This window comes from Ammospiza nelsoni, chromosome 17, assembly GCF_027579445.1.
Source record: "Ammospiza nelsoni isolate bAmmNel1 chromosome 17, bAmmNel1.pri, whole genome shotgun sequence".
NCBI lineage: Eukaryota > Metazoa > Chordata > Aves > Passeriformes > Passerellidae > Ammospiza > Ammospiza nelsoni.
The window spans coordinates 6,698,647-6,712,054 of NC_080649.1; the positions used below are offsets into that span (position 1 = coordinate 6,698,647).

The 13,408-nt window shown below is 40.9% G+C and overlaps 1 protein-coding gene across 1 annotated transcript in view; it reads left to right on the forward strand.

Moving 5' to 3' along the window:
• Positions 1–13,408, forward strand: part of BAIAP2L1 (BAR/IMD domain containing adaptor protein 2 like 1) — a 32,883-nt gene that overhangs the window by 15,648 nt on the left and 3,827 nt on the right. The window contains exons 4-12 of the mRNA XM_059484730.1: positions 7,796–7,857; positions 7,953–8,024; positions 8,348–8,485; positions 9,560–9,712; positions 10,136–10,303; positions 10,975–11,122; positions 12,169–12,376; positions 12,664–12,741; positions 13,078–13,243. Of these exons, the coding sequence (XP_059340713.1) occupies positions 7,796–7,857; positions 7,953–8,024; positions 8,348–8,485; positions 9,560–9,712; positions 10,136–10,303; positions 10,975–11,122; positions 12,169–12,376; positions 12,664–12,741; positions 13,078–13,243 (1,193 nt within the window). The remainder of the gene's footprint in view (positions 1–7,795; positions 7,858–7,952; positions 8,025–8,347; positions 8,486–9,559; positions 9,713–10,135; positions 10,304–10,974; positions 11,123–12,168; positions 12,377–12,663; positions 12,742–13,077; positions 13,244–13,408) is intronic.

Genomic DNA, 13,408 nt, shown 5'->3' on the forward strand with positions numbered 1-13,408 from the left:
GTAAGTTCTGTAATAATTCCCTGCTGGAATATAAACCAGAAATGAGGCATTCAAGAAGCACAGTGAATGAGAGGTGGGTTTGTTACTGAACATAAAGAATGTGTCTAGAAACAGATACTGCAGTTTGTTCTTACAGAACTACCCAAAAAAAGTTTGTTCTGTATACAGTTATATTGTAAATTTTGTTATGAAGACTTCCAGGTACACATTTTCAGGTTCTAGAAATGGGTGATGGGAGGAGGCAGAATATGAAAATACACAAGGCCTTTGGTAAAGATTGCAGTAGCACCAGAGAAAAGAAAGAAGACAGATATTCCTAGGATTTCAGTGATCTTTCCCCAGCTATTTTTTCATGTTAAGTTAGATAACAGGTTACATTTTTCAGTCAGTTTTAATATATTATTCCCCACCTGCCCCAGCCTTACTGCACCCTACAAACCAAAGCTGCTTTTCCTGGTTTTAGTGAGTGATAAGCTGGGGTGTAACACCCCTGCAGCCCTGCCCTGTCAGGTGGCTGTGTGGGGCTGTGTGGTGGTGCTGGCACCAGGACAGCTGTGTGGGCAGCTGCAGCTGGGAGAGCACCTGCCCGTGTGCCCTGACTGGGCTTCAGCTCAGAAACCCCTGATGGTGCTCATGAGCACACACCCTCAGGGAAAATCCATATTCAAAACACCTGCAATGAGTGAGGCTTGGTATCTTCCTGCTGTGCCTCAAAGGCCTGAGGAAGTAGTGAAGGGATTCTTTAAAGAATGTTTTCTCACTGTGCTGGGACAGGTAAATTCCAGGTGAGCCTCACTCACATCTCTCAAGCTGCAGTGCAGCCCTGGGCAGGATGCCCTGGAGCTCACCTGTGTGTCCATGCTGTGTTTGCTGGGCTGTGGCCAGGTGTGGCTGGCCCAGAGTGACTCCAGGTGTGTTCTCCCCCAGCCTGAACCCCCAAACCCAGCTCCATCACCAGGGGCTCCTTTGGGGCAGGAGGTTGTTCTCTCTCACATCTCTAAGCTCAGGGTGCTGAGCACTCGCTGCCTTTCCTCACCACCAGCCCCAGGTGAAATAAGCCTGTGTTGAGAAAAATGTACTTCAGTGCTCTCAGTGAGAGGAAAAATGGAAAGAAAATGAGGAAAATAACGTCATATTGGTAGCTAGCTTGTAAATCCTGTAGTGAAAGGATATATTTAGTCTGTACAGTCAGCTCTTCCTGCTGAATTATTTCTCAACAAAAAAAATAATCCAGTATCCATTGTAGATGTCACTAACAGTCCCACGGGGTAGGGCAGGGAACCAAACCAATTGTCTTGGACTTCTGAGTAAGAGAATTTTATCAAAACTTTTGACTCAATTTAGATATGGGGTTTTTTGTTTGGTTTTTTTTTTTTGGTCACTGCTAAGACTGTGAAACTCAGTGGCAGTTCCAAGATGCTGTAATGAAAGTTGCAGTGATTCCTTGTGGTTCATTGCATTTCATGTAACATTTATAATGATGACTTAAATATTTACCCTCTCTGGTACTGGAAACACATAAAAACTTCAGTTTTTGCTGGTTAGCATGATTTGTTTGTTCCATCCCTGCTGTAAAACAGGGATTATCTCTCTTGTATGATCTTCCTTAACTAATCTGCCTCAAACCAGCAGGGTTTCATCCAGGCAAGTTCAGGCTTGTGGCTCTATTTTAACTTATTTTCTTTTCACCTGCCTTGTGTGAAGATTACCAGTCCCTGCACACCACTGCAGCTTGGGTATGAAAAGCTGAGGTGCACAGAGCCTCCAAGGCCCTATGAAACATGAGTCCCTGACATACACACTTTAATTGGTTTATATGTTTGGGTAAAAAAAAAATAATAACAAAAATGCCTGCAGCAGACTTCATATATATTAGTAATGGAGTAACAGGTGGAAAAACAAGTTTTTAATTTTTCATGCATTATTTACATGGCATATACTTTTCGTTTTTTATAACATTAAAATTTAGTTTCTATGCTTACTGATCATCTGAGACAAGCTGAATATTTCATGTTATCATCTGTTCAATGATAAAATATGTTTAAAAAAATTCTAATCTCTGAAATTTTTTTGACTAAGAGATCAAAACATCTTGTGAGAAATGGGGGAACTAGACTGCAGACTGAACTTTGCTGAATCTGCAGTAAAGTCACATTCCTCTTTAGAATACAATGTGAGTTAATGTTTTTGTTCCATTTCAAACAGGAAAATAGGAGCATCACCCCAAGAACAAACTCTGAGTAACTGGAAATGAAAATGGTCTTGTTAATCTCATAAATTCTCACTCTTGTCTAGCCTTATGTGGGAATAAGTCAAGGATTAGCAGTTCACTGCCCACTTTATAGCATGGTATGAACTGTGTAGTTCTTTCTAAAGTCACCTGTGTCCAGCTGAAAGAATTTGGCATTAATTTTAGTCTTGGTAAAGTATATTTTAAAAGCAAGTTGATCTTCAGGTTTTACTGAATATAGCTTATAAACAGGCATTGACTTTCTAAGGTATAAAGAGCTGAGCAGTATTCTGTCTCTTTTAATATTTAAATATCCCAAAGTTTTAAAGAAAAATAATAATTTTAATTCAAGTGATTAAAATTCTGTCCTCTGTACTAGGAAAGTCCTAAACTATTTCACATGATCATCAATGAAGGTTTAAGACAAGAAAGGGTGACTATATATAGTTCTGATCCTGGGCCACAAAAGGAAATGATATCATAAGAGGTGCTAGGCTACTAGAATAGAAGTGAACTGTGCTCTATCCCTTCATTGTTTGCTTAATTATGAAATGGGAAAAGGATCTTTGAATAAGAGGATTCTTTGGTGCTATGTGCCATGCTGAGAGCAATGTGTAACCTAATGACAGGGAAGTGCTCAAGAGAGCATTGCCAAGTGTGCGTCAGTGAGAAACAGACAGGCACTTGTATGGGGAGGTTCTAGATGTGCAGGCAAACGTGTACATTGCAAAATAAAGCTCATATTTGGGAAGGACAGAACTTAGTGTACAGCATTTGCTGTAAAAGTAAAATGCTTAAAGTCCCCTGTGGTCCTACAGATGCATCTTGTGCCTAGAAAGTTCTGTGTGCTGGGTAAAGCAGCTGTGGAGTCCTGGCCAAGTGTGTTTGCTGTGATATTACTGGAAAGAATTAATTGGACTGGATAAAAACAGAGGCTGAAGTTTTAGGCTGTTTTGGGTTGGGTCATTTGGATTTTTTTCACTGGAATCAGATGAAAATTTGATTGTGGTCAAAGACATTTAAGAAGTCAGCCAGGGCTAGAATACATCTTTCAGGAGCTCAGCAGTGAAGTCCTGTGGGAAGGAGCAGGTGGAGCACTGGGAGTTCATCAGTTCAAACACCACCAGTGCCCAGCCCACAGAATTAGCAACAGTGTCCAGCAATAAATCCTATTTATTGCTTACTGCTTACTACCCTGTCTGGCCGTGGAGGCAAGATACTCAGACTGCTTAGACTTAGGCATCCTGCAGGGCTGTTTATCTCTTCTGTATCAATGAGACTGGGAAGTAATTACTTATTTCCCTTAACCCTTAATCTGTTTTAAATTAACTCACTTATTTGCTTGTTATATCACAGAAACATTTGTGTTGTTCACAGCCTTAATGAGAACTCTGCATATTTTAAAATTAATCTCAGACTGTGAAGTTTCTCAGTTCACATTTAGAATGTGAAGTTCTCCTTACTTCTATTTTTATTTTATTTATGTATGGCTTTAGCTGCCTCAGGGTATTATAGCTAGCATGTAGAGTGGACTTAAAATACTTTACTATACTTTAAAATCTCTTCCCCTTTTCTTGATTATTCTTTATTTTTTTTCTCCTCTCCTTCACCTTCTGCAGTCACCTTCACAAAATGGCACTGGACGGTGTCAATGTGTCAATGCCATTTTGTAAAAAGAATTACAGAGAGATTCACTCCTGAATTCCTGTTCCATGTTTGCTCATGCAGTGAGGAAAGGCAGACTTGACCTAGTCCTAGTCCTAGTGATTTATGTGCATATTACTGTTAATTCTACAGAGTGTGTTAAAGCATTCTGGACAAATTGTACCAGAAGAAAAGTGCACTTAGAGCTGGGCAACTTTTGCATTATTTTATCCTTCTTTATGGTTTTCTTCCCTCATATGTTAAGTTCCATTAAACCTTTTGGTTTCATTAAAGCATCTCTTGCACAGTTAAATCCTTCCTATCACAGAATGATAAATTTAACATGTTTGAAGCTTGGCAGATGTTTTGTTCCATCATATTTATTTATTTGATACACTGTATTCCTTTGAAACTTCCTATTTTACTACCTCCTGGGGGCTGCTGTTTTCAAAGACTTTGTTTCTAACTTTCCCATGTCATAAATGCCTTTTTTCTGGGCAGAGGGTGACCTGGAGGAAAGAGCATCTTGCCAGCAATAGCAGCTAATAGCACACTTGGACTGTGCTGTCCCCATGTGCAGCTTTGACTCAGCCTTTCATTCTCTTGTTTAATAGAAATAATTATGTGGCTTCATCTCTAAGTCACAAAGTTAATCCACCTGCCCTGAATACAAAACAGGACAACAGGAGGTAAATGAGTGATATAATTAAGCATTTTGCCTGTTCCCAGACATCTAAAAAAGTCTCACTATTAAGAGACTTGAATTTTTTCAAGAGCAACCTCCTCTAGATAAAACAAAATTGAATTTCAAGTAAGCTGATGTAATTAATACCTTTATTGATTCTAATGTAGCTATTTGGTATTTAAAAGTTTAAGTGATTTTGTAGGTAGCTGTTGATCCTTGTTTCTATGACAGAACTCTATTGATTGAGTTCCATTTTTGTTTCTAACTTGAACAAATTCTTTTAGACTTCACAAGAACAGTCAACACAAGGTGAAAAGGTAAATAACCTGAACAATCAGCCAGTGCAAACAGTGAGGTTGAAGTGTAACTTCTGCAGAAGTCCTGGCCTTACAATGAGTATTTCTGAGGGAAATTGCTTTCCTTGGCTTTCATCTCCTGGGCAAGACAGCCTTTCAGGGATTTTTCTTGCTCAGGGGATGTTGCCTATGGAGAAATGACTGTTGCACCTTTTGGACTCATGGTTGTTTTGGGGGTTTTTGCAACAAACCCATCATCATTAATGAAATTCTTGTCTGGATTAGTTTCTCAATAGAAAATATAGATGCAACAAAACAGATTCCTAAACAGTTCTCTAGTCTGTGATATAAAACCAAACAAACATTATCATTTTATTTGTATTTCTTGATATTTTTTCCTGCTTTCTTTTATCAACATCTCCCTTTTTAAGTTGTAGATAAGTATTCACAAAACTCTTTTAATTAATTAATTTAATTTTAAAAGTCCATTACAGTCTAAAATGTATCTTTTGAGTTGAGTTGTGAAACAGAAACAAAGTGCATTCACTTCTGGAGCCTTAAAATAACACTGCTCACCTCCGTTACTTAAGTGTTTGTGTAACTAATTGTATTTACTTTTCTATTGCATGTGAGCAACTAATTACTATGGCACCTCTCACTTCTCATAGTATTTATATTGCTATAGTCACCAGCAACTTTAAATATAAACAAAAAACCCACAGCACTCTGTGGGCTGTACAGAACTCAGAAAAACTATAAATATTTTAAAAAGAAAAAAGAAAAAGAAAAAAATAAAAGCACTCCTCTGTGACTGTGAATTCCTTTTCCTGCTAGTCAAGGGGCTGTCTGTTCTCACTGCATTCCAATTCATTCCTCTAAGTGTCCTGCAGAGAGAGGTAGGGGTGGGCACTGGAGCAGGAAGAGGGATTCCTGAAAAGCCAGGACAGACACGTGTGTTTCCTCCTCTACCACCTGATGTTTCCCCATAAACAACAATGCAGACCCACATTTTGTAAGATTTAGTTATAATCTGCTGTGTCATGCTGTTTCACAAGAGATGTGGTCCTCATTTTAAAGAAGTGAAGATTTTGAGATGATGTAACTGGAGAATGATAAATTAGAAGGGAGAAAGGTGATAACACATCCATGGACATGGGGATGCTTCTGCCTGAGAAGGTTACCAAGTCACCAACCTGCTCTCTGGGAGACAGGCTTGGGTGTCTGTGCAGATGAGAAAGAAAATAAGAAAGTTCTCATAAAGAGTTCTGTCATTCATTTATTGAGCCACTTTTTAAAATTATTGGCATCTTTTGGGAGCTTTTCTGAACAGCTGAATGATCTGAAGCATTATGGGATGATAAGTTTTTGCTCAAGGATTCTCAAAGGATATAGATGGTAGAAAACAAAATTAATATTTTGAGCATGTTGAGCACCTAATGCATCCTTTCTATTTTAACTCAAAAAAAGGAAACTAGAATTGCACAAGCTGGCAAATAGGAGGGACACACAGCCCGATGCAGTGACTGGCAGTGATGTGCAGGAATTACAGGACTGTGGTCACTGCAGCCCTGCCTGTGCACGAGGACAGCACAACTGCAGGTGCCTGTGGCAAATCCAGCTGGGACAGCTGCAAGGGTTATTGAGGGATACAAGGATCACTGCAGGAGGTGTGCCAGGGAACCAGCTGTCAAACTGAACCTGCCAGTCCTGCCATGCAAATGGAGTGCCAGGAAAACACATCCCTAGTCAAGGCCTCCACAGGCAGCCCAGTTTGTGGATCTGATCAGGGTCCCTGAAGTTCCAGCTCTGGCAGCAGCCCCTGGTCAGGAGCTGGGAGCAGCTGCTCTGATCTGGGCCCTTCAGCTGCTCTCCTCACAGTGCTGCCACCTCCCAGACAGGGCTGGCACTGTCTGTGTGCCCCTGCCAGGGCAGGGAAGGGCGTGGGGCTGACATGGCTGTGAGCAGCAGGCAGGATGATGTGGCTGCTGCAAGGGCTGGCACAGGCAGGGTGATGTGGCTGCTGCAAGCAGGATGATGTGGCTACTGCAGGCAGGGTGGTGTAGCTGGCACAGGCAGGGGGATGTGGCTGGCACAGGCAGGGTGGTGTGGCTGCTGCAGGCAGGGTGGTGTGGCTGGCACAGGCAGGGGGATGTGGCTGGCACAGGCAGGGTGGCGTGGCTGGCACAGGCAGGGCAGCACCAGCCCGTGGCTCTCACTGCTTTGCACGTACAGCCACACCCAAAGATGGAGAGATGTTTCCTCTGTATCCTCCTGAAGCAAAATGGAACAGTTCAGCTTTCAGCTGCTCACAGTCCTGACTGGGCTGTGTGAATTTGTGTTAAGTCTGTGCAGAGCTGAGTGGGATATTCAGGGTCTGTTGTGAGGATGCTGAAGAATCTGCTTTGCCTTGGCTGCTGGTTAATGCAGCACAGGTGGGAATTCCTGTGTGGAGCAGGTCTGTTTTAGCAGGTGTGCAGTGAGGGAACTGAAAGGTTGCTTTGTTGACTCTGAAGGTGCAGTAACTTAATAAATATTGAAGTTTAGTTTTCAGACTATGAAATGGATAGCAGCTATTTGGGTAGTAACAACTTGTGTGCTATTCTCTGACTTGGCACAAAAAGAGGCTGTTAACTAAAAGAACAGGAGCTGCTCTGGAAAGAAGGAAGAGAAAGAAGGAAGCATTTCCTGGCACTCCAGGGTCCTTTTGCATAACAATGCATGATTAGTTATTCTTCTATCACTTATGAACTGCTTGGTTTGTCTGTGGCCAGAGTTAATTATTCATTTCAGCTGCTGTGATGAGCAACAGCAAGAAATTTCCTACCCCTCTTAATATAACCATTAATGAGTATTGAGTTAAATGTATTTTATTACTCCTCTTTGTTAACTAATTTCAGAAGCCTAAGAAAGAAACCAATATAGTTGTGTGTTTATCAACAGGCCAAGTTCTGGTAGAAATCTCAAGAACACACAAGAAACTTAATGACAGTCTAGAGGAGAGTGTAAGTTAAATGATTTCTTCTAATTAATTTTGCTTGTGAAATTATAAACTACTTTTGCTAATTTTTAATAACCCTTAATTCATTTGTTTTTAAAGTTCAAAAAATTTCATAAAGAAATTATATCTGAACTGGAGAAGAAAACAGACCTGGATGTAAAATATATGACTGTAAGTACATTGAATTCTAAAACTCCTATTTTATTTGTCTGTTGCTAGTCAAAGAATTTTTTGATGTTGTTTCCCAAGATTTAATTGATACAACTTTAATAGAAATGCACTTTATATATATAAAGATGGCCAAAATTTTCATGCTTATATAAGTTAAAAAGGGAACCTCTGTATGACTTCATAGCTCCTTATAGAACCACAGCAGTTGCTGAAGTCATTTGGGGTGTGTGAGCAATATCTGAGATCACAGTCATGCTTTTCAGTCCCTTACCCAGATACAGGGCTGAGTGCTTTATGAGATGATGTAAATGCTTTGATTGCAGGCAACTTTAAAAAGGTACCAAACTGAACACAGAAGCAAACTGGATTCTTTAGAGAAGTCTCAAGCTGAGCTGAAAAAAATCAGAAGGAAAAGCCAAGGAGCACGAAATGTAACAAAGTATGAGCACAAGGAAATGGAGGTCAGTGCATTGTCTCTTATTTGTTTCTTCCTCTGTATGAGAACTGGTCAACAGAAAAAGTTAATGGTTCCTCAGAGCTGGTGTGTGCTGCAGGCACTCCTGGAGTTTGTACTGCAGCTGCAATTGAGCTCTCACTGCTCCAGTGTACGTATTCAGAGACCTCTGGTTCCTAGATTTCATCCCTTGACCAATAATTGATCTGTAACTGCACCTTTAAGCAGAGCTCTACCCAGGGAGCCAGCTAAACTATGCAAATTCAGTAGTAATTTGCTATAGAGTCATTTCCCTGAGCAGGCAGTGCCAACTTGTGGTAGTGCCTTTCCTACTGCCCTCAATGCAGCATTGCCATCTTGAGGTGAAATCTGAAATGGCAAGACACGGAAGGGAAACTGTTGTAAAATTAGTAAATCAGATTCTCATTGTTGTTGTCTCTCTCTGAAAACACTTCCCATAGATATTTTTATTTGCATGACACTTGTACTTCCTCCTAGCTTATATGTATTTTTTTCCATATCTGTTTTAATTTTCAAAGACATCCATGTGTATAACACAGTACAGTAAGTGTAGGTAACAGTAGCTCCTATTTCTTACTGCCTGTCTTTTAACCTGCTTTCATAAGAGTTGAGGGTTTTTTGAAGGTTCTGGGTCTGAGTTCAAGGATTAGCATTTAATGAATCCTCATAATCTCAGATAAATATAGTTCAGTCTTTTTAGTAACTCATACCCCCCCTCCTAAATGAAGCAGAGATTCATCCCAGCTTTGTGTGAATAAATGGAGCTGTGGTGGTGCAGACAAAGGTCATTAGTCTAATTTCAACACACACCACACACACCCCCCTCACAACCCTAAATAGGCTGCTAATTGCCTGTAGGGACAATGTACATTCACCTGATGAGATCAGGGAAGTCAGATCTGTGCAGGGAAAGAGAGGGACTCGGAAGTAGAGTCAGCCTATCCCACCCTCCCTTTCCAAAAGCTTTTCTAAGGCTTTTAGAGTTTACTTAACTAATTGGATATAGCATTAAATAAAACTCAGAGGCTCTCTGTGATTTTTTTTTCCTTTTTTCCCTCAGTATTTGGAAACCGTGAGCTCTCGACAAAGTGATATTCAGAGATTTATTGCAGAAGGCTGCAGAGAAGCTCTCCTTGAAGAGAAAAGAAGGTTCTGTTTTCTGGTTGACAAGCACTGCAGCTTTACCCAGCACATGCACTTCTACCACGTTCAGGTCAGTGCTGTGAGCATAAACAGAAATCCAGGCACACAGGAGTATTGAATGTTTCCTGCAGTATGTACACCAGACTGTCAGAAATAGCTAAGAAAAAATGAAGTGCCAGACAAGTGTGCCCAGTTCACAGAAGATGTTTACAATACACTATTCTATGAAATGTACTGTAGCAAAAACCAAGGGTTACTGTGAATTTTTTTTAATCATGTATTAAGAAAAAAACACGTGGGACTGATCAGGTACTTACAATATCTGACCCTGCAAAAGAGATGTTTTTACAACATCTTATTTGTTTCAAAGAGGTATTCCTTAGAAGAATCTTAGAAAGTATTTCCATTTTGGTATAATGAAAGTTATCCAGTAGATTTGTGCAATTTTATGATAAAGCCTATCTTTGACAAGTACCTTTTAATTTGGATGCAGTGTGCAGACTTCCTAAAATCCAAGCTGCCTGGGTGGGAGGAAATCTGTAGTGATGCCACCAAAGTGCCTGAAAAAGTGAGAATGATGATAGATGAAATCAGGACCCCTGGCTCCACGCCGGTCTCGGGGACGCCGCAGCCCTCGCCCATGGTGAAGAGAAACACCCTGGTAAGCTGCTCCTCATGGGGGTGGAGAGGCTTCAGGGGGTTCTGCTGGACCTCAGCATGCTGGATCTCAGCTGGAATATGCTGGGCTTGGGGATGGAGCCACGATCACTAAGCTGAAGCTCTGGGGAAAATACCCAGCAGAGAAGGGAGGAGCACGTGTCCAAGCAAGGCTCAGTTCTCAGCTGGGCACCTAGGGTTTCTCCTGAAGCACTTTTGTTCCAGCCATTCCATTTCCTACATTCTTGTCTCTAAGTAATAGCATTACATACTCAGTAGTTCAATGTAAACTTAAGAAAAATGTTATTTTCTATTTTCTTTTTTTCTTCATGATTATTAGCTTTTAGGAATGCAGGTGAAATTCTCATTTCTGCTGGTTAGCTATGTCATCATTAATTGTTGAATTTCTAAAAGATTAAACTTCTAAGCAAGAAAAATCTGGAGATCATCATGCTATTTTCAGATAAAAGGCTATTGTAGCCTTCCCAGTAGCAAGTGTTTATCAAACACTTACAAACCTTCAATCAGCAATTCCATAGGAACAGGTGGGCTTTACGTCATGTTTAAATATGTATCCTTTAGGAATGTTTAAGCATTGCTCTCTAGAATTTAATCTTGCAAAAAAGTTATTGCTGTTCCCTCAGTATTGTGATACTATTGTTTTTGTGACTCCAGATTGGAAATGATTTTTATCCTCAAGAAAATGCATCCAAAGTGCCCCCAGCCCCCACAGGCAGGGCGTACACGAGCCCACTCGTGGATATGTTCAACAGTCCTGCAACAGCTCCCAAAGCTCCTTCTGAAAAACTGAATCACTCAGCAGGTGAGTGTCCTGCAGACTGGGTAAGTGTGAATGACAGCCTGCAGTGTTCAAAATTACCTCAGGGCTGCTCTGCTACCACGATGATGTGAATTTCAGGATGTATAGAAGAGTAGGAAATGGCCTTTACAAAGGATTTATATCATTTACCTAACAGGAGAGAGAGATGTGTTAAATGCAGGTCAGGACAAGTCATTTCTATTTTAATTACTTTCTGTGTGTCACTGATTGACCCAACTTAATTGCTCTCATGGCTTGAAATGTTATCAGCAGAAGGCACTCCATGATTTTGAACAGGATACATCTGAGTGTTTCAGTGCACAAACACACACTGACAGTCTCACTCTGCCTTACTTTAAGGGCATGGAGCAGTAAGAGAGAAATGCACGTGGGACAAGATGCACACAGTCTTGTAGTTCTTTTCCTGAAATTTAAAATCCTAATAAGATCTCCCCAAGTGTCTAATATATTGATTTTTATACTTTCTGTGATATGCAAAACAACTAGGCCTAGACCACAGGATAAGAAATACAGAACTTTTCAATGTGTAGTAGAAATTCCAGCATTTCTTCCTTAAAAATAGTCAACATACAGTTTTAAGCCCTCTTTTATATTTTTTCTGATAAACATCTGGTGTCCAGAAAGTGCTGAGTATCTGCAAGTCTTCTCAATGCTGAAGCTGAATGCTGAGGCACATTTGAAAGCATCAGTTGGATTTTATACACAGTTCCATTTTTCAGAAGGGAAAATTTTCAAAGGTCTTTTACAGGTGTGATTGTATAGTATTTTTCATGGCAAAAGAGGAAAGAAATAGCCAATTAAAGCTCACAGAACTTTTTCTGCCTGTTGGTTCCACTTTATTATGCTGGGTGTGTGCATATAAAGGCATATGCAGTTAAGAACTTCATGGTGATAAGAAACATTGGCAGTGAGAGGGTCTAAGTACAAAGTCTCCATTTTCACTTGAGTTTTCCTTTATTTTTTTCCTCTCAGATTACTAATTGCATTTATTTCTGTGTGTCTAACATTTTTTTTTCTTTTTTTGACAGAGAATTCAGATGATGCCAGTTTATCACGTTCAACTTCTGTTGCCACGGGACTGAATATAATGAAAAGGCAAAAAGTGAAGACAATCTTCCCTCACACTGCTGGAAGCAACAAGACATTGCTCAGCTTTGCCCAGGGGGATGTCATCACCCTGCTGGTGGCTGAGGAAAAGGATGGCTGGCTCTATGGGGAGCACGACACAACCAGACTGTAAGATAATCATTACCCACCTTGAACATGAAGTAAAAGTGTGTCTCACCAGATTACGTTAGCAGATATTAGTAAATGGTTTTCCACCTTTTTTACTGGCTGTCACTGATGAGGGACTTGGGGTTTCCCTCTAAGGAAGAATCTCTGCACATTATTTGGTTTTACACATTAATTTGGCCTAATTGGAAAGTGGTGTCTTCAAAAGTCAAATCTGTTTGCTGACTCTACTGTTGTGTGTGAAAGATCTTTCCAAATTTATATAATATAAAACACCTTTCCCTTTACAGAAAAGGATGGTTTCCATCATCATACACCAGACCACTGGATGAATCAGCAGAAGAAAAAGCCTTTGCCCCAGTGCCAAGGTAACATTTTGGGTGGCGCTTGCAGAAATGCCCAGATCTTCACTAACATTTATTTAAAATGTTATTTTTGTGCTCACGGTTTTTAAAGTTCAGTAACATGTACAGTAAATACTCTCTAATAGCCTGTAGTACAATGCCTTAATTATGCTAAGAATGTGTTTTAATGGTTAGACACAGAGCCAAGGAGTAGCTTTGGAGCAGCCCTAACTCAGATTCCCCCTGGCTCCAGGACACTGCACCATTATTCACTTCCAGCTCGTCTGAGCCTTCCCGGTGCTGCAGGGAAGCGCGAGGTGGATTCTGGCACCTGAGAATTTGCTGGGTTCTCTCTTGCAGCCCTGCACCAATCCGAAGTGTCAGCTCTGTGAACCTTGTGGAGAAGGGGGAGGTTGTCCTCCCACCACCAGACTACCTGGGGGCTGCACAGACAGACAGACGGATGGAGCCTGCCAAAGGTGCTGCTGTGAAAACCCCGACGGACAGAGCGGAGCAGGCGGGCCCGGTGAGTCAGGGAACCCAAAGGAGCACAAACATTTCACCCTGCTCTGAAATGAGCCCTGGCAGCTCCCACCTCACCTACCTGTGCTGGACCTCAGCGCTCTGACACATCTGTCTGCAGAATATCAGGGGTTTTGGCATTTCAGTCCATCCATCCTAACAGGAAGGG